General features: G+C 33.8%; 1 protein-coding gene across 6 annotated transcripts in view; it reads left to right on the top strand.

Moving 5' to 3' along the window:
- LOC125646191 (uncharacterized) overlaps positions 1-20,543 on the top strand; it is a 45,220-nt gene that overhangs the window by 12,047 nt on the left and 12,630 nt on the right. For 2 of the 6 annotated variants that reach the window (XM_048872378.2, XM_048872391.2), the window contains exons 2-9: positions 2,485-2,565; positions 3,193-3,267; positions 4,087-4,233; positions 10,723-10,848; positions 12,992-13,159; positions 14,059-14,085; positions 15,340-15,747; positions 19,410-20,071. In XM_048872378.2, the coding sequence (XP_048728335.1) occupies positions 2,485-2,565; positions 3,193-3,267; positions 4,087-4,233; positions 10,723-10,848; positions 12,992-13,159; positions 14,059-14,085; positions 15,340-15,747; positions 19,410-20,071 (1,694 nt within the window). The remainder of the gene's footprint in view (positions 1-2,484; positions 2,566-3,192; positions 3,268-4,086; positions 4,234-10,722; positions 10,849-12,991; positions 13,160-14,058; positions 14,086-15,339; positions 15,748-19,409; positions 20,072-20,543) is intronic. The other 4 variants (XM_048872383.2, XM_056157690.1, XM_048872396.2 and 1 more) reach the window with 2 other exon arrangements.

Below are 20,543 nucleotides of genomic sequence, written 5' to 3' on the forward strand. Positions count from 1 at the left end.
TTATTACGTCTCCATGTGATGCATAGTTGTGAGAAAAAAAATTTTTTTTAAAAAGGTTTGGTATGTACCCTCCAACAACTACTATGTCAAGGCTAAGGTGCATGAAAGTCATGCTAAACTTAAAAAGGAGATTGTTCTGTTCACATAGTTACAGTTTGTAAGTTTTGACATTTATGGAACAGAATTACAGAATGATGATGTATGTTTGCTGGTTGCTAGACGCTGAGGACACAGATTGTCAGATTTATTGATGACTGATGTAGTATACGTAGGTGTGAATTTCACTTCAAATGTCACAAAAGTGTTGTATGTGTTCATTATATTGATCTCGTAGGTTTAGGATTTTTAAAGTCACTGAACATATGGCTATTATAAGCACTGTTTAAGCTGTACGACTTATTACATTTATCAGCATGTGTGTGTGTAATCCAAAAGTAATACAATGGAAATACTTGTCAAGGTAGACTAATCTTGATTGATATTGCCTGAGACTCTTACAGTGAAAAATCACCTTCTTAGAAATCTTTCAGTTTCTCATCTAAAAAAAATTGTATATTGATGATAGAACTGTACATCTAATTAAAAGAAAAAAAATCATTGAATAATTCGATATTTGTGTATACATTGATTGTTCTTCGTACAATTTTTTTTTTTTTTTACAATTTCTGTTGTCTCCGAGTTCCAACTGCAAGAATAGCACAGGATTAAGATGGTCAAGGTTCAGTTCATTTCTAAAAAAGAAAACGAAGGAAACATTATACTGTGGGAGTGTCCAAGAAATAAAGATTGTGCTCCGAGTTCCTACCGAGTCCCGCTGCTAATGAGTCACTTAGAAAGTGTAGGACAATGATCGGTGGTATAAAGTTATTGATCAGAGTGACACAAACAGAAAATAAAACAGACTGGGGTTATTTTCTATCTCCTCTAGGATTTTGTAAATGTGTGTGCTAAAGTAGACAAATAAGCTATTTTGTTCGTCCTGTGATTTTGACAAAATAGGGACATAGAGCCTCGTGAAGCAATCGATGGAAAACCTTTGTCATTGATGATGCTCTATAACTGGACTGGTATTACTTTGTATTGCACAAGGAAATACAATCTGAGCATTTATATCAAAGTAGTAAGAGAAATTTGGTCAGGATGTCACCAGTGTGATGGCTAGCTGCCAGTCACATTGTGAACCTGTAGTCTGTATCTAGGTAAACTACAACTGAATGTCTCTCATAAGACCAAGAAAAAATATATGTTGGTTTCCACTTTCACCTCCAAATTTTTAAGGCTCGGTAGGTAGGTAGTATTTTTTTATTATTATTATTTTATTTTATTTTGTAGGTTGAATTATTTTTTAATGATTTACATGTACCTAGTATTCTACTATGCATAAAATATTAATAATGATTATCTAGTAAGCAAATAAAACTTATATGATGATCGGATCAAAACATTTCTTCCACTGTTCTGCAATCAAACCTGTTGTTGTAGTGATGACAATCCCAAAATCTGAAAATGGAAAAAATGTGTTAGGGTCGGTCGGCAAAGTGGAAACCAACATATTTTTTTTTTTTTTTGGCCTAAACTTCATTATACAAATAGTCTTCTTCACATCACCAGCTTTGGACAAATTGCATTAGACTCACTTTAGCAAGCAGAAGATTTCACCATTTATTATAAGATCAGAAGACAATATGCTTACACATTTTATGGTTTAAATGATAAATTTTTGTATAGAGTTTTCATTAACAAGCAGTACTCTGTCTTCTGTCTGTCATCAAAGCTGACTGTGTGTGATAAAATACATACAGCACACTTCATAAAAAAAGTCACACTTTGCGTACAATAAAAAAAACCACTTGAAAAGAAGTGGCATACTTATTAAAATGATATTACACATCAGATATATATCCCAATGGAAAGTGGTCTGCTCTGTATAGGGTCTCTTACTCCAAAAACAACACTTACATTTTGTTTAATGTACTTTTACAATTAACAGCTGAAATTAAGATTAATCTTGATTGCAATTTTATGAAATATGTAATGGGAAAAGAATTTGCCCAGGTGCTTTGATAAAACTCATTAACCTTGCAGAATCACAGATCGTGAAATGCCTGTGTCTGCCTTACGTGTCGCTATGACCATCAGTGAGGAAACTCGAGGTGTCCTATTTCACAATATTTGGCATACCTCTGCTTTATAATGAAAGTGTAAATGACATAAACCCGGTATCGGTAGTAGGTGTTATTATGGTGAATAATATTATATGACATCACTTTTATCCTTTTAACGGGTTTTCTTTTTGTTAACTTATCATTGTATATTTTGACTTTGAATAAACCAAGTTGAGCTCCATTAGAGGTCCAAATGTATCTAGCCAACTTCAGTTTGGTACGTTCGATCTGCAATAAGTCCTTTAACCTATAATGATTACAGTTTGACTTTCATGATCTTGTAATTTGGTGTTTCAATATTTGTTTTTTTTTTATACAGTATATTGGGTCTTTTTCTGTAACTGGAGCGGACCCGAACGAGAGGGCCGAAAATGTCCAGAAACAACTGGAACAAATGAGGGTAAGTATGGAGATTTATTTCGTTTGTTCTGACAGACGGAAATTGTCGGCTCTTTATAAGGAAAATGAAATTGATAGATGGCCTCACTTACTGTAGAATATTAATGCCTGAACTAAGGACATGACTTTACATCACACAAGTAAAATTTTTATGCTTCTGGCATGGAGGATCGAGTAACATATTTTTTTGTCTGTCTCTTTGTCTGCATAGCTACAACTTTAACCTTGGTCATAACTTTTGAATTGTACAAGATGGAGACTTCCTACATGATGATTTGAATGTTCGAGGTGAAAGCTATAAAGGTCAAGGTCAAATTTACCCCATGCTTGGGAGCATAGTGTTTCACAAATGCATCTTGATAAATTTCTTATTGTCAGTATTTCATATTAAAATGACCATTGTGATCAATCTTTTTCTCCAGTGTATTCTGGTAATTGATATGAATACATACACTGATTGAAAAGCTGTCAAATAAAGAAGTAATTTCTGATGCCAATCTACAATCTACATTGTTTTATCAATGTACATTGTTTTATATTGATGTAGGTGCATGTGGGTTTTTTTTTTTTTCTTTTACGGAGTATATACTGGTAAAGTAGATAGTGACTTTGTTGATGTTTTTTACAGAGTTCTACAAAGAGCAAGAATGTGTTACTTGTCATTTCACTGTCAGGAATCAAAGTTTGCAGCAGTGATGGGGAGGTAACTCGATCGCTAAAGGGAGATAATTGCAGTTGATTACCTGTATTTGCATTAAATGTATATATTCTGGTACACGAAACATCTTCCTGGAACATGTAGCATATATCAGAGTGAAGTGAGTAAGGTTTGGGCATACATGCAGATGCAGATGTCAGTCTGCTTCATTTAAGAGTTTAATGATCAATTACTTGTATTCCGTGATTAAATCAGAGAAATATTTATGAAGTTGTACTTGATTTAAGTCCACATGCTTAGTAAAGTACTATACATTTGGATATCATGAGGCAAAATCAGTTTTGATATGTTCTAAATTTGATATATTAATAGCAAAGTGTGGCTTGCCAAATAGATTTTAATGATTAGGTCTTATTGATAACTTTTAGTCTGAAACTGATGTGCTTATCGCATTTCTTCATGCTTTATGATATCAAAAAAGAAAGGTTGAAAAATAAGAAAGAATTACAGAATCTTTTTAAAGGATCTCTGAATGTAACAGAAATTTTCACATGAGTTTTATCTCCTAGCTAAATACATAATCCAAATTTTTGGTCAAGTACATACTTATTATAATGTAAAGTTACCGGTACTTATTGTCAGTACTTAGTAGATTGTACAGACAGATTGCGAATTTCTGTATAGTTTGTTTTTTGTCTATAGATATTCTGTATTGTATTAATAGAATGAAGATTCTGTTTGAAGTGTCTTCCATTTATATTGATTATTATTTAACCATTCTTACACTAGCGTAAGAACATGGCTTTAAATATATAATTTCTTAAAATTCAAACTACCCTAAGTAATTTTCTTGTTCTGTTTCAGAGTGTGTACATGGCCCATGCTCTTAAAAGGATTTCCTACGCCACCTGTGATCCCGACTACTGCCAATTCTCTTTCCTAGCCAGAGAACCCAAAGCTAACCTCAGTATGCAATTCTGTCATGCCTTCATGACTGGCACCAAGGAAGAGGTGAGAGAAATTTACACTCGTTGCCCACATTTTTGATAGACCCTTTCCCCCTCCATGAGTTCTCCCACCCAAGGAAATCCTCTTTTTCCCGAAAGATAAAGTGGTTTTTTCTGTTCTTTTTTTTTTTTTTTTATCAATATCAAGGTTTTTCTTGTGTTGATGTTTGTATGCATTTGAATGAAAATTAGAGTACAGGGACTGCCATAAATTTATTTAAAATATAATGTGTATAGTGTAAAGTTAAACATTCGATATTACAAATCAAATAAAAGCTGATATTTTGCATTGCCATTGAATCTGAGAAGTTGACAATCTCTTCCTAAATGCCATAAAAAGTTGATGTATTGCATACATTGATAAAACCTTGAAGTGTATTGCAAAGAATGCACAGATGAAATTCTGCACTAGCCCAGAGGAGAGTCTGAGATTGTGATTTATTCCATAACAGAAAAGGTGATGAACTTGCCAAATACTGTATATGAAGTTTTATGATGTAACATGATATAGATATTATCAGAATGTGTAGTAGCTTCATGATATCTCAATTCATTCTGTAAACTTGGTAGCTGTCCAGAACTCTTACAATGATGTCATCTTCCAAAGAAACTGGAATGATGTTATAAATACAGGTATTTGCAGACAGGATGGAATGATTTTCAGCACTATAATAGTATGTTAATAGGTTAATACCCAAAGTTCTTGTTGTAAAATGAAACATATTACATGAAATTCATGTAGTGAATGAAGCTAGGTGTGAGAAATTAGTGGTTCATTGAGCACATGACACGGATGCATCAGGAACTAAACCATGGCTCAGGGACATACTATACTACTCAAATCACTTCCTATTTGTTGGTTTTTGTGTGTGGTTGTTTTTTTTTCTTTGTATAAGTGTATTTGTTGTAAGGAGACACATGATGAGAGAAGTTGTTTGTATGATAAGGATGTAACCTATCTGTTCGTCATTGTATGAGTAAATCGTTTGAAATATATACGAAGGGGATAGGGTTCATTTGGTTAAAGTAATGAATTGATTACGTGATGAAATTCAAAACATATCAATTATAAGAGTAAAATTTGATACATTTGATTTTAAACTCATATAATGAAAATCTCAATTTTTTTAAACATTCCTCTTCAATGTGTCAAAGATAATGAACATGATAGTAAGGAATTCTGAAGTACTACTAATGATATACGTTTTTGCTGAGTATGCCTATAGAAAATGGCATCAGATAGCTGGAAATGTTGAAATTAGCGGAAAGGTTGTAAAACTTTTTGTATTGCCGCTGTGGACATTACCTGTCGTCCATTCTTTGATGTGGGTTGGGAGGCAAGTTATATCCAAGAGTATATTGGAAAATGTTACATACCTCACAGAAATGATGTCTCTTAACATAATCACCTGTCAATCATGGAGTCCCACCAGTGCTCTGTCAATCACTGATCGTAACCACTGCGAATAGTACTTCCAGTAAGTACACTGTAAATCGTGCACATATTTGTTCTACTGCTGTTTTGATCAGGCATGATTTAAGTCTTATGGAGGATTTTTAGGGACTTGTTTTTACATTGTGGGTTTTTATTGGGACCCTGGTGAGTATTATTTGTTGACAGTGTATATTTTGTCTATTTTATAAGTTGTTGACCATTATATGTAGGTCAACCACAATGACAGACATAGTTTTTCCACCTGTACAAGTGACTGCTGACTGACTTGTAGTTCGTTTCTATCGACCATATTGTCGGTGTATTTTGTTTTGTTTTGGAAAACGCATAAGGACTAGATGTGGTAATTTTTTCTGAATTTTAGTCATTTTATTTCTTGAAAATACTCTTAACATATGTTTTATTTGTTGAAGTGCTATGATATATGTAAATATGGTTTATTTTCCTTTCCTGCTCTTGGATATAACATCACAAAGTTGGTGATTTCAGTCATGTTTCCCACAAATTGTCAAAAATATCTTCTTTTCAGGCTATATTTCAAATTCAAATCTTGTGCCACATGCATAGAACAGATATACAAGATTAAAATATGAACTATATATTACAATGAACATATTGTAGACGTATTTTGCTGGGGTACACATGTCTGTGGTGTCCATAGACTTTAGTACTGGTGGATTCAATCAAGTTCAACTGTAAATCTTAATTATAGATCTAAGGGGGTCAAACAATGGAACTAATGGGATACATCGTTTATAGATTTGTATGATTATGTAAATGTCGGTCGTTACTGTTTTATGTGAATTAGAATGGCCAGAAATTAAGTTATGTTTAAAATATCTTGAATTACAAAGTTTTATTTACCGGTAGTTTAATGTCACTTCAAGAATATTTCATTCATATTAAGTCATCACCATCTGTTAGTAAAAGGATGTTCCTCAAAATTAATGCACTGGACCAAACTTGGGACAATTTATCAAGACATGTTTTGTATGTGTCAAACTGTCAATAATTCATGATGCGTTATAAACAGGTAACCCCAAGCACATGACGACTAAATACTTTGATCTTGCGAACTTTAATGCACAAGAGTGTATTTAAATGCTTAAAATGGAAATAATTAGAATATTTTCTGAGGCAATTTTTGTAGCTAACAAATTAACATGTGTACAATATAAATCATGACGATTGGCCATTTGTTATTTTTTTACCACGTACGGATCTGCAAAATTAAGATCATGAAGACTAAATTGGAAAAGTAAATTTGCAGAATTATGATCACATGGACAAAAGTATGTCTATACATACAGTCTGATAATTTGATTGTGGTTAAAATGTACGATCTATACTTTGTGAAGCCAAACGGTTTAGATTCATGGCAAATTGAATATATAGAAATGTATTTTGTAACATTTTACATAGTGATTTTATTTATCTCATCTACATAACAACAAAATAATACGAACACTTCTCTTATTGATGTGGTTTAAGATTATGATCAGAATATGAATCAGATTAGGCTTAGTTAATCTAGTTCTTTGAAATGTTTTTGAATATGAATAAAATTGTCTGCATTGTATGTCCAATTTGTTAACTACCAAAAATGCATGCAAAAATTCCTCAAACATGATGATATGTATATATACATGGATTTTGTTAATTAATGTTTTGAAGTCAATGCTACTTTATGCAAAATTTAATGATGTGAAGTCTACAAAGCTGATAGATAATCATTGGGCTTGTATCATAAATTGTATTATATAGATCATCAATAATTGAAATAACTTCATGATGATTGGGATATTTGATGAAGTGATCTGAATCGTATTCTAAAGTCAATAAACCTGGCTTTAAATAAGGAGAGTCTTTGATCATATTTACTATGGAAGATAATGCATTAAAAGGCATCAAAAGATTTTTTTTTAAAAATCAGGAAATTTGATAATTATGCAAATGTTTCTAATACTATTTACTGAGCACGGGATTGCTGATGTATTCCATTAGTGAAGCCTTGATTGGTGTATAGGGATTACGATGTCATGTCTGATGAATTGGATTTTACTTAGCTTCCTTTTTAATACAGAGTGGAGGATTAAGTACAAGACATGATTATCACCAGTAACTGGAGGAGACTGTAGCTTGTAATCTTACGTACTAGTTGTACTTGCCATACAGTCATTAAGAAGTACCTGGTATACTTTTGCGTTCTGGAGAAAACGTACCTGCATTTTTTAGAATGGCAGGCAGATTGAAGTCATTACTACAGATGTAATATGTAAACAGATATGTGACAAATTGATAAACAGTCATTTTGGACACATGAAATATCTTATTTTTTCATCTCCTCAATATGAAGAGTTTTTGTATGATTTCCGGAATAAGCTTAAATTTTATAGTGTAGTAAATATTACCATCTTTTTATATCGGCCTTGGTGTCTCAGTGGTAAGATTACTTAACTCGTAATGCAAGGATCCACAGTTGATACCAGATTGTTCCAAAGATTTTCCCCTCCTTCTTTGCTACAGTAATGTCCATTTATACAACTTACTGCAATACATAAGAGCAAATGTTACCTATCAAAAATTTGCCAACTCTAAAACAGACATGGTAATATACCCCAAAATATTTTGCAGAAATGATAGGATGTAAGTGAATTTTACTTGAAATGTCACAAAAAATCATATTATCGAGAAGTATTGCATATGTGTTTAAGACAATCAATATGTGGCAGACAGATCAAGGTCATTTAGGACACATGTAATATGTGGCACACAGGTCAAGGTCATTTAGGACACATGTAATATGTGGCAGACAGGTCAAGGTCATTTAGGACACATGTAATATGTGGCAGACAGATTAAGGTAATTTAGGACTCATGTAATATGTGGCAGACAGTTCAAGGTCATTTAGGACTTGTGTAATATGTGGCAGACAGATAAAGTTTATTTAGGACACATGTAATAAGTGGCAGACGGATCAAGGTCATTTAAAACATGTAATATGTGGCAGACAGATCAAGTTATTTAGTACACATTAAATATGTGTCAGACTGATTAAAGTTACATGTGATGTGTAGCAGTCTAGCAGATGATGGTATCTGTATTGCTGGCTTTGTGATATTGATTATCATTGATTTATTTTTATTTTTTTTTTTTTTTGGAGACAGTGTTGCCGGTTTGTCCTAGAACAGGAAACCTACACTCACACATTAAGGAATCAAATTCCATTTGACATATATCCCACTATATTCCATATGATGTATTTAAGGCATCAAGAATCCAGAAACTGTGATGTTGTTTTTGGCTTCCATTAGAGTCTGGTGTACTTTTGATGATCCGCAGGAAAGTTTATCTAGATTTTACCCACATGCGTATTTAGTTAGGGTAACAGTTAGATGCGTAGACAGTATGACATAGTTAGAATGACATGTAGAAGGCTTTAAACACCTTAACTGGTTGTGTGATTGGTTAAGCACCACACACTTTGTAGGAGGTCTTGAATTATATCGTACTGTAACCAACACTTTTTCCTTACCCACTAATAACAGGAACAAATTTTTTAAATGGTGTACTTTAACTGGAGTGTAATGATGGCCATTAGACTGATTTCTCTTTCCTACAATGTCCGTCTCGTTTTTCTGCATTTGTCCTCACCAGCCTCTTTCTTGTTTTCTTTGTGATCTTTTAAAAAAAACCATCAGTCTGGCATGACTATCTTGACGTTATCTTTTTTGATGATATTATAGAGACACAGAACTAAAGTTAGGCGCATATTTTTCTATGGTAGCTGTGTTGGATAAATTGTTTATCTTGGAGATCATAATTATTTTGTTACCTTTCTCACACTCGATGTACTTCAATATAAATGTAGGTATTCAGGTGGTATACCTGAGCAGAGGGTGCTTATCAAAGCAGACATAACACAGCCGTCTGCAAGGTATAATACGGAGCAGAGGTCAAGTTTAACTTTCAATGTAGTACTGGCTCATCGAGATGGAAAATATTTAAAGATGGATAAAGATTGAATCAATAAGTTTTGGGTTTTTTTAAAAAACAGTAATGTGCTTGTTTCTGAAACTTTTCTTTCATATATTTTTACTGGTGAAATTAGGAAGAGCACTTTTGTTTGCACCAAGTAATCAGTCTCAAGGTTGGTTTCAAGTTTCTGTATTATATTAAAATGAAATGCTGTAGTCTATATTTTATTCAGGAAGTGGAAATATTGCAAAAGTATATTGTGTAAATATTAATATTTGTCGTGCTTCAATTGCAAGGAAAACAACATGAATCAATCCCATTTTATCTTATATTTTTACATTTATGGATAAAGAAAGCATGAGTTTAACTATGATATTATTTCTGATGAAATAACACTCAGTGTTCTATGTGGCTCGTTGTTCAATCTGGCTTATGTCCATACATCTTTTGTAATATGATGTAACTTGATTGATTTTTTTTTTACTGATTATGTCTGGATTTAGGATGTATTATACTATTTGGGGTTTTACATGAAACTTCTCAAAACACAGGAAAACAGAACAAAGTGTCATCCATGATTTGATCTGTGTAATGGAAGAAAAATAGTGGTCTCGTTTGTGAAGCATATCAAAAAAAATTTTAAAAAGGAAAATGTAAGAAATTTTATATGGAAACCATATTATCATATGCTTTATGGTTTCTTGCAGTAATTTCAAAATGAATTCTGGATAACAAATGCCCTACATTAGGGTGGATGTACCACTTTTAATGTGATTTGTATACAGGAGTTTTGGACACAAGCTTTATCAGTCTTTATCTAGTTTCAGACAGAATAGTTTATCAAAATTTCTGGTCATTTTTCTGGTAGCGAAATATTACCGAGATGTCATGTAAGGCAAGGTTTTGAAATTCAGTAAGACTTGTGCTATTTTGTTTAAAATGTCTCAATGGGTTTACTTACATTTAATTCACACTGGTAAATTGATACTTTGAATGGAGAAAAAATAACAGCACTGCTGAAAAAATGCATAGATATTAAATTCTGGAGGACATATTTTTCAGGCAGAGGAACTCAATGCTATAGTGGGGAATGCTTTCAAGATGGCCTATGCTCAGGAACGGGAGAAACAGCCCACGTTTAATGAATTAATAGAACAACAGCTTATTCAACAGAAGGCAAAGTTCCAGGTATTTATAAAATAAGACAGTTGTCAGCAGAAAATCTAGGCCTCTTATGTTGTAAAGGTATGACAAAAAATTCTGTGTCAAAATCTGCTGTTTTCACAACTCGAGAGACAGACAAGTCAGACAACCTTGTAACACTGTAGTTTTGTGAATATTACTTCTCAGATTTGACTCATTCGAGTGCAGTCACAATTGTAAATCAGATGTGAATTCATGTAGAAATAACCATATGAGATGCCTTGTGGCAAATTTATGCAGCTAAGGGAGCTTATTGAAAAAGATACACAAAGTATATTTGAACATTTTGCTGCTGTCTTTTGTGTAACACCTCAGAGGAAATCATTTTACAAGTTATTGGATCATCTTTGATCTCTTTTACATTCAATTTCCTTTCATCTCGGGAAAGAACTTTCATGAGTTGGTAAACCTGCTTTTTGCTGACATCTGTTTGTTTATGTGTGCAGTACATGTGTTTTCAGTGGTTAGTCATAGCGGATAAAGATGGAAATAAGTCGGGCCAATTGTGCTAGATTCACCGTGTTTTTCTTTGCCAATGATGCAAAATGCAGTTCCGATAAAAATGACTTTATGTCTTTGATAAGGTATTGAGAAACAGGAAACAGCTAGATGAAAAAAATATTTGCAACCAGTATTTGTGAAACATTGTTTATGTCAAACTCTTTATTTTGCATTCCATGTGAATCAAAAAGTTCTTTGTGTAGCTGGCTCTGACAATTAAGGACCATCTAATCTGTTATCAAAACATGTGATTTATTTGTTGATAAGCACACACATCCTATTCGACTGCTGCTAAGATACTGCTCATCATAAGTCTGAAAATCTCAGAATATCTCACTTATTATGTGTAGAAAAGAACTTTTCTTATAATTTACTGTTTATAGCCACATTAAAAAGGGTAGACTCTGATGCCAGAGAAACATTGATAAACAAAGGGTAGACTCTGATGCCAGAGAAACATTGATAAACAAAGGGTAGACTCTGATGCCAGAGAAACATTGATAAACAAAGGGTAGACTCTGATGCCAGAGAAACATTGATAAACAAAGGGTAGACTCTGATGCCAGAGAAACATTGATAAACAAAGGGTAGACTCTGATGCCAGAGAAACATTGATAAACAAAGGGTAGACTCTGATGCCAGAGAAACATTGATAAACAAAGGGTAGACTCTGATGCCAGAGAAACATTGATAAACAAAGGGTAGACTCTGATGCCAGAGAAACATTGATAAACCAAGTTCTGAATAGATACAGTTAAACTTCCGTATCTCAAACACTGATATCTCGAATACCATGGATATATTGAAGTGATTGGGAAGTCCCAACCACTTTTACCCTTGATATCTTGAATCATCCGATATCTCTAAGTTTTTTCTTGGTCCATGAAGTCTGAAATGAGGAGGTTTGACTGTACGTAGTGTTCTGTCCCATATAAGAATTATGATAGTAGATGCAGGAATACATGTTGGTTCCGTTTTATTCCATCAGCAGCACTGTAAACATGACAATTCACGAACAGTTAAATTTGGAGCTGCATAGATTTTAGTTCATTCTTTCTCAAGAAGAAATTGAGAAAAGAAGAAGTTTATTCAAATCGCAGACCAGGCAGACGGTACACGTTTCTTCATACAAATATCTCGAACCTCGAACTTGTCATTACACAAATGATGGGTCCACAGTTTACATTATTCTTTTCAGATGACTCGGTTAGGTCAGGAAATTTCAGAAAAAAAGAGACTTTTTTCACATCTCCTTTGCTTAGTGCTATTAACAGCTTGACAGGGAAGGCATCAACCTATTTATTCGTAAAATCTACCACATGCACATCTTTGATGATCTTAGAATCTCATCAAAACAGACGGTGTGACGTCAAAATTATTGATTTTTGTGGTCTTGAATACAAAAGAGTTCCACATCATGGCAGCCTCTATAGATGGCGGGAATTTCAATTTTTAATGTTTTCAAATTAGTACTGAAGCTTATCTAGGTCGTATCTTAACAGAGTAGTATGACAATTTTTTATCAAATAATTAATCCTATCATTTATCAAGTAAATTTTTTGGGTTGCCTTCCCCTTTAATGTAATTTTGATTTTTATATGATTTATGTTGACCTTTTGCGTTGTAGGAATACCAGGAACAAGCCCAGAAGGTGTTCCAACAGAAGCTGACAGAAATTGCCACTCCCACTCCATACTCTGAGAAAGCCATGCAGCATATGGAGATGAGGCGGCAGTCTAGCAGTGACGATTCTCAGCCTCCGGATAAAGACCCGGGCAGCAAAAACAAAATCTGGGTAAATAGTGGAAGCCAGTGTACATCAGAATAAATTTGTAGGTTTTAGGACTGTAGATAAAGTCCAAAACTTCCTAAATTTTGCTTTTAAGGAGGAATAACACACCAGAGAAATCTGATATGGATATAAAGTGGATATGTACAATAATATTTTGAAATTGAAAAGTTTCAAATTTACCCTATTTAGTTTTTAAAAAATGCATTTTTAGTAGAAAGTAATCAGGGGGAAAAAATGAAAACCTCAACTAGATTCGAGCCCATGATCTACAGATCAACAGTTGACATGTTAACCTACTGAGCTACCCAGCAAGGCAATCAGATTTAATTCTGATGTTCTTGTTCTCACTCAAGATTCAAAAGGAAGTCAGCCATTGTGACAATATTCTATTCTTCATTAGTTTTTATTGCTTCCCCGTAAATTTAGGAAATGGAAATATTTTCCCAATTTCTCAAGAATTCAATTTGGATTTCTGAAAATGTGACTGACCTGTCAACCAGTATTTTGTATGTTTGTGTACATTACATGTATATCAGTTAACAGTTGACTAAGATTCATTTACCAGCACGTTATTTAGAATCTAGGCTGTAGTAAAGATCTAGTATTGTACCTTGGGAAAGCCAATTTCATACATATTTTAAAAAGTGAATACAAATCACAAAATCCGGCAATGGTACACTGTTTTCATTGCTAAGAATAAATTTCCTTGCAAAAAATCATTCATTCTGAAATTCTGTGCATTTTATTTCGTTTTGAATAATTTCATTAATACATGCTACATTCTTGATATACCTGTAGTGATGGCATGTGAATAGTCCTGATACTAGTGTGAAGTCTTTGACTTTTTCATTCAGTAGTCGGTCTTTAACAAAGCCGTGTACTAATTTGCAAACTTATTTCAGTTTTCATTACAACGCAGTCCAGCAAAGGTACCATTCTCATTATTTTGCCCTTCTTTGTGTCACTCCATCATATCCTTGCATTTTGTTCTAACCCAGTCACCTACATCTGATTAGATGGTTGTCTTCTGTAGTACATCATCCAGTCTTTCTTTTTTTTTCTCATAACTGATTATCATTTTCTTTTGTCCAGCTGTTTTATTTCTTTGTGAAACTTTTCCTTTTTTAAGTGCTGCAGGTAGAGAATGACTTTTGCTTTACTTTTTAAATTCAGGTTTGCTTGCTAAAGTACACATGTATACTGACTAAATTAAATAATCAAAGCTATGCATGAACTTTACATAACTGTGTGTGACTAAAGTGGTAAGGTTTTATCTTCTTTTTTTGTATCGGGGTTATGAATCATATACTGCAATTTGAAAACTTCAGTCTATATTACAAGAACATTTTGGTCATGGTAAATATTTTCAAAATTATTTTTGTTTTATGTTGCATCATTGTTAAAAAAAACAAAAAACAACCCTTAAAGTCACCCAGTAAAACAAATTCATTTAAAATTTCACCATTTGTTTTTTCTTCTATACTCTACAATATGTAACATTTATAGGCATAAGAATTCTATTTTCTCCTGCCAACTTCTTTTTTCTTGAATATGATCACTGTTAGTAATGATTCCAGAGTTGTCTCCCTTCCCAAATACTTTATTCAACAACAAATTTTAAAAAGGAAATTTGAAATATTTTTAGAAAGTAGAATTTTTTTATCAAATGGTATCTGTCTAAGCCCATAGATATAAAACTGAAAATTTAAGCAATATCACCTTATGTTTACATTTCCAATTATTTGATATTTACATTTCCAATTATTTGATATCTTTATAAATTGTAATGATAGTCATTTCCTCATGAATATTCTGCAGATGTGAACAGTGTGTGTATGAATTTTGGTTAATATTGTATGTCGATCTATTTTAAAGACTGGAAATTCCGACAGAAATGAAGGAAGAATATAAATATGAAAAATGAATTTCATTGTTGAAAATAGATGAGGGTACTCTGAAACTTTAATGAGTGATAGAAACAAGCATTGTTCCATAGATATCCTGTTTGGATGAACTATTCAACTGTAATAAAATTTTGAAGAATATTAGTATTAGACTAAGCTGATGTTTACTAAATTTAAACGACTGTGTTCAAAAAGTCTTGCTTTTATCTTTTTATCATAATGTACGCTAAAATTTTTAATCTGAGGTATTTCCTTTCATTCCTTTGATATTTTTTTCAGGCCAAACAATTGGCGGATAAGACAAAGCACAGATCCCCAATGCTTGAGATATCGAGTCTGGTCCCTACCAGAAGTGAATCTCCATCCCGTTCAACCAGTCGTCCAAACTCTGAGGCATGTAACAACAATGCGAGACTCTCTGACCCAACAGGTGCTGCCCTGAAGAGAAATTCCACTCCTATAACATCCAACTCCCCATTGTCCATCCTCAGAGGGTCCATTGATACATCAGGAAGTCCTGGAAAAAGTAAAGGTTCTCCGGTGACTGCGCTCAAAGATGCCATAGATAGAGGGTACCTCACAAACGGAAATGTGAATCCAACGGAGCTGGCGACCGCTCAGGGAATTAATGTGCAGGACCCTGAGGGCTACCTGAAACCCCAAAACAACAACCAGGGAGAGGATAAGGTAGGACACTATTTCATCAACATGTGTGCTTGTTTATCAGTAGTGTTATAGGTTTCTTACTGTAAGAAAGACAACTCTTGCCAGCTTGCTCTTTTTTGAGGTGCATGTTCCCTCTGATACAATTTGAAGTTATTCAAACATTTTTAAAATGTTATCAATAAGAAACGCTTATTAGCTGTTTGAGGTCCTTCATCCATGTTCTTAGGATAAGAGAGAACTGTCATTTTCCCATGAATGACAACTTCTTGAAAGTTTAGAATAGATAAATATGTATTAAGGATATCAAAAGTTGAGATTGACCCAGTAAAACCTCCTGATATCTTATCACCTGTCATATCAGACATTATAAACATGATGAATATGATTCTATTTTAATCAAAATGACACAATGCATCAGACTTAAGATTTGGCAAGGAGTGGTGGATTTTTTATTGAGTCTTTGTTCATTTTTCCCTCACTTTTCAACGCACACAATACCGCCTTCTATACGAAGCGTAAATAAATTTGAAATATACTTTCAAGTATTTTCCATAAATTTTGAACAGAAGAATGTGTTGAAAAGTGAGAATTTTAATCATGAATATTATGGAGGTGATACGTGTGGCCTGTCTTTGTACAAACATGGACCCAGTTACAATAGTTGTTGATATGGTCCACTGTGTGTCGTAATTACCTCTTCTAGATTTTCATTTTCTATTTGCATGAAAGACGTACATGGTGTTAAGTCTAGTTTCTGGCATGTTTTCTTCAAGGTCCAACAAATTCAATTTCAGCGATGAGTAATACCCATCTTAAGTGGTCTACTGGCGTGCACCGGGTGAATGGGGACTCCATGTGTAACATTTATGTCAAAGTTTTATAAAAAGAAATGAATTCTGCACATCAAAGGAGAGCCTTTTCAAAATTAATATGTGACATTAACTAGCAGTTAAACAAACATTAAAAGCAGGAAAAATATTCTGTAGTTTTAAAGTTTTGATTACAATCCTTACCCCTTTGCTCAGTCAATAATACCACATTCAAGGGCCATTGAAGTGTTAATGTAGTAAACATTTAATTATTTAATAAAAAGTTTGTAATATAGTTGTTAACAGAGTAGGTAACAAAAAATTCACAGGTACATTGGCGTTAAAGACAGGCATATATCCAGCTATATCAATGTGTTTGTTGGAGCAAACCTTTGTGAGAACTCTTTTATTCTGTTGATGACAAAAATACATCACAAATAACCGAGGATAAAGCATATGAAGATCCATAAGCATGATGCAATGCAAAGAAGACATTATTTCTGAGTAATCAGTGTATGCCTGATGTCTTCATATTCTCTATAGCCAATACAATCTTATTTTGTCTTCTGTCTGTAACTTGGTGAGTTAATCACTATTGAGATGATTAACGAGCTTATTCTGTCCTCATGGGTAGAGTTCTCTCCTCACGAATTCACTTGACTCTCACTTCTGCCAATCTCCAGATTCAGGAATAGGTACTTGAGACAGGGAGCAGTCTGGATTTGGAGAGGAATACAGAGATAAATTCTTTTGTTGTTCTGAACTTTTATTAATTATGCCGTTTTCAAATGCTTCTCTGATTTTGTTTTCAGAGTGTCAGGTGCTTCTTTTTCAATTCACTACTTTGTTATGTTGGGTGTGATGATTTTTTTTTTTATTTCTGTCCTTGGTTTCTAAAAAGTTATTTGGTCAATATTCTTTTCAATTAAGGATGTATACAAATGATAACTTTTATCATAAAAGAAGGGAATTTTGTGGTAATTAAGGGAGTTTTTTAAAAAAAATAATTAATTCATTAGTTTTTATTATTTACAGATAAGTCAGGAATCTATGACAGGTAAAATTTATTCTCACAAAATGAATCTCTTAACCAGAGGTAAATGTGGAGGAAAAACTCTCTTTACGTTTGCACCTGACTGAAGCTTTCCATTCCTTTGTACAGTTTTGTAAAACTTGTCAGAGGCTTTGAGTTACATTAAAGTGGGGGTATTTCACCTACCATTGCAGCTTTGCCAGTCCTGGTTAGCATAAATCACAATAGAGTTGAATTTTTAATGAATCGTGCAGTGAAAATATTGATTATGTTCTGTTGAAAAAAAAAAATCATCATTTGAACCTATAGCATTCAAGATCAGTGGGTGCTACCAGTCATGTTCAGTTTTTCTCTATAAAAGGGCAAAAAGTATGTCTGAATTGCAGTTTGTCTGCAGTGACACAGCTGATAAGGAATTCTTAATTGAAAAAAAGAAGACTGAATTTACTTATTGAAATTTTTTATGTGAGGAAGTGGTTACTAAACAAAAAAGGCACATTACATGGGGTATTTTTCGGGGCCAGCATAAATGGGATTAGGTGTAGCTGTTGAGGGTTGCAGTTTTTGAATTCACACACATTTGGAGAATTCATGTCAGTTGGATAGGACCGGACTAGCATTCACCAACTGGAACTTTTATTGGGAAATATGATGATAGGTAATACTTGTTTTGTACATTGTATTAGAGTATTAATTTCATACGGAATTTGACACAGGTAAAATCTGCGCTCTGGGGTTTACTTTGTAGCAGACAAAAAATGCAGTGCATTCTTACATTACAGAGAAAGAGAGGTGTCTCATTAAAGACAAATGACAATTTCTGTATAATGTGTGATGTATGACTGTCTGCACCAGGTAAAGCGAGCATTTAAAGTAACTAAACAGCCATGCCTGCAAAGTTAAATATAAACATGAGACACAATGAATTAAGTAAGGAAAATGTCCCTGTATGATGGCGATTTCTTTGCAGGGTAAGTAAATTTGATATGATACGGGAAATAAGGTGTTAAATATGGATGGGATGTTACTGGGTAGTCATTTTCATACTGCAGCTATTCTATGGGGTGTGAAAGATGACTCAGAATTCAAAAGAATCTGAAGAAAGTGTTATATGATACCTTATGAATAGGCATACATGTGTTTTAATGCTGGTGTTTGAATTCTCTGTAGAGATGTTATTTAAGTCTATGCTTTGACAGAAATACCGGGTTTTCTTGTGAAGGGCTTTTATTTGGGTGTCACTATGTGTTGGTTTGGGTTAATGTATGAGGTGATTGGGGGATATTGGTATAGGCAAGCCTTGATCTACGCATATCATAAAACTAAATACACTCCAGGAACATTTTTGTGTCACCTGCAGAATACAAGCTATACTAAGTGAACACTTTGTGCCCATTGTCTGTCTGTCTGTCTGTCAGTTCATGTCACACATTCTAACGTCACCATTAGCAGTGCGTGTGCTGCATGGAGTACTGAATTTTCTTTTTTAATCCATTGATGATTTCCTGTGAAATAAAATCTCGATTACCTCTTTGTTGCCTGTTTACTCTTGTCTCATTATATTCATGCCATAAATTAAACAAATTATATACGTCTAACTTTTCCTCAGGTACACAATTAATTTATGGTTATACATGTATAAATGAATATTACTGCACAGTGTGCTCTCCTACGACTCTCTAAAATGGAATGTTGATGTAAATTAAGCAGCTCTTAATGTGACGGAGCAAATTTTAATTTTACTTTGAATTCATGAAATTAATTTCAGGCGAATTTTTGTGGGTTAAGAGAAGTTTTAATACAGTTACTGAAACTAATGCAGTTTGTAAATATCTTTTCAGAGGAAGATTTCAACCAACATGGTAAATCGGCCCCTGCCGGCCATACCTGCTCAAGTTAACGGACACACTCCAACTCAAAACGGACACAAAGACAACAGTCCACGACACAACATGAACCGAAACTCAAAATACCTAGGTGAGCTGGACACAAGTCCAAAACATGAAAGAGTAAAAAGTCCAAGACACAACGGTAGTCCCAGGCATAACGGAATTCAAAGTAGTCCACAAAAACACAAGAACTGGTCTAGTGTAGATGACAATGTGTTGATACCAGAAGTGAAGAAACGAGATCGCTTAAATGACTCGCCGAGGAGGAAACCAGTGAGACCAATGAGTGAGGTGTTCTCAGACAGTAAATCTGCAGCAACCAATTTGTATGGTGCCCGAGAGTTTGAAGTGTCCAGTTATATGTATTCAAGGGGGCAGATGCAATTTCATATTCATGATTCTCATATTCATACTAGTCAAAGTCAGGGTCAGATAACCGGCCAGCAGTACAGAGGTCATAGTCAGAACCAGGGTAACCGACGCAGAGGTGAGGAGACCAGAAGCAATCAGAAGGTGATTCTGAGGTACCAAAATGACAGCCCCTTCCAGGAGGCGGGGTCTTATGAAAATCCCACAGACGAGGAGGCCTCGGGCTCACAGCCTAAACCACCAGGGTAGGTATTTTTTCCTCATTTTTCAGTAGCAAATGTTTGTATGTTAAGGTCAGGGCTTTTTATCCACTATTGTTTTTAAGACTATTTTGGTTGAATTTTTAATCATGTATACAAAATCAGTATGATTTTAAATTTCACTACGTGGTTTATGATTTTTCCACACTTATGGTGAATAGTGTAATCGACATCCTATAACCATATTTGGCAAATGTTTGGATAATATAAAATCTTTAAAAAACCACGTGAATGTAACTCATACAACAAACACTGAAGTTTTAAGTTTTAAAAATCATATACAGTATTCCTCTTCTTATGGCAACTCCTGATGATACCTAGAGATATTTTATCACCTTCTTGATGGGCTTTTGCAAAGTTATCATTCAGCAAATATAAAACACCTATATTACCAGCTTATTATGTAATTTGAATGGACAAGCAGATTTATTAGAGCCTTAAATCTATTTGTATTGGA

The sequence above is a fragment of the Ostrea edulis genome, chromosome 1 (assembly GCF_947568905.1).
Source record: "Ostrea edulis chromosome 1, xbOstEdul1.1, whole genome shotgun sequence".
In the NCBI taxonomy this organism is placed as follows: domain Eukaryota; kingdom Metazoa; phylum Mollusca; class Bivalvia; order Ostreida; family Ostreidae; genus Ostrea; species Ostrea edulis.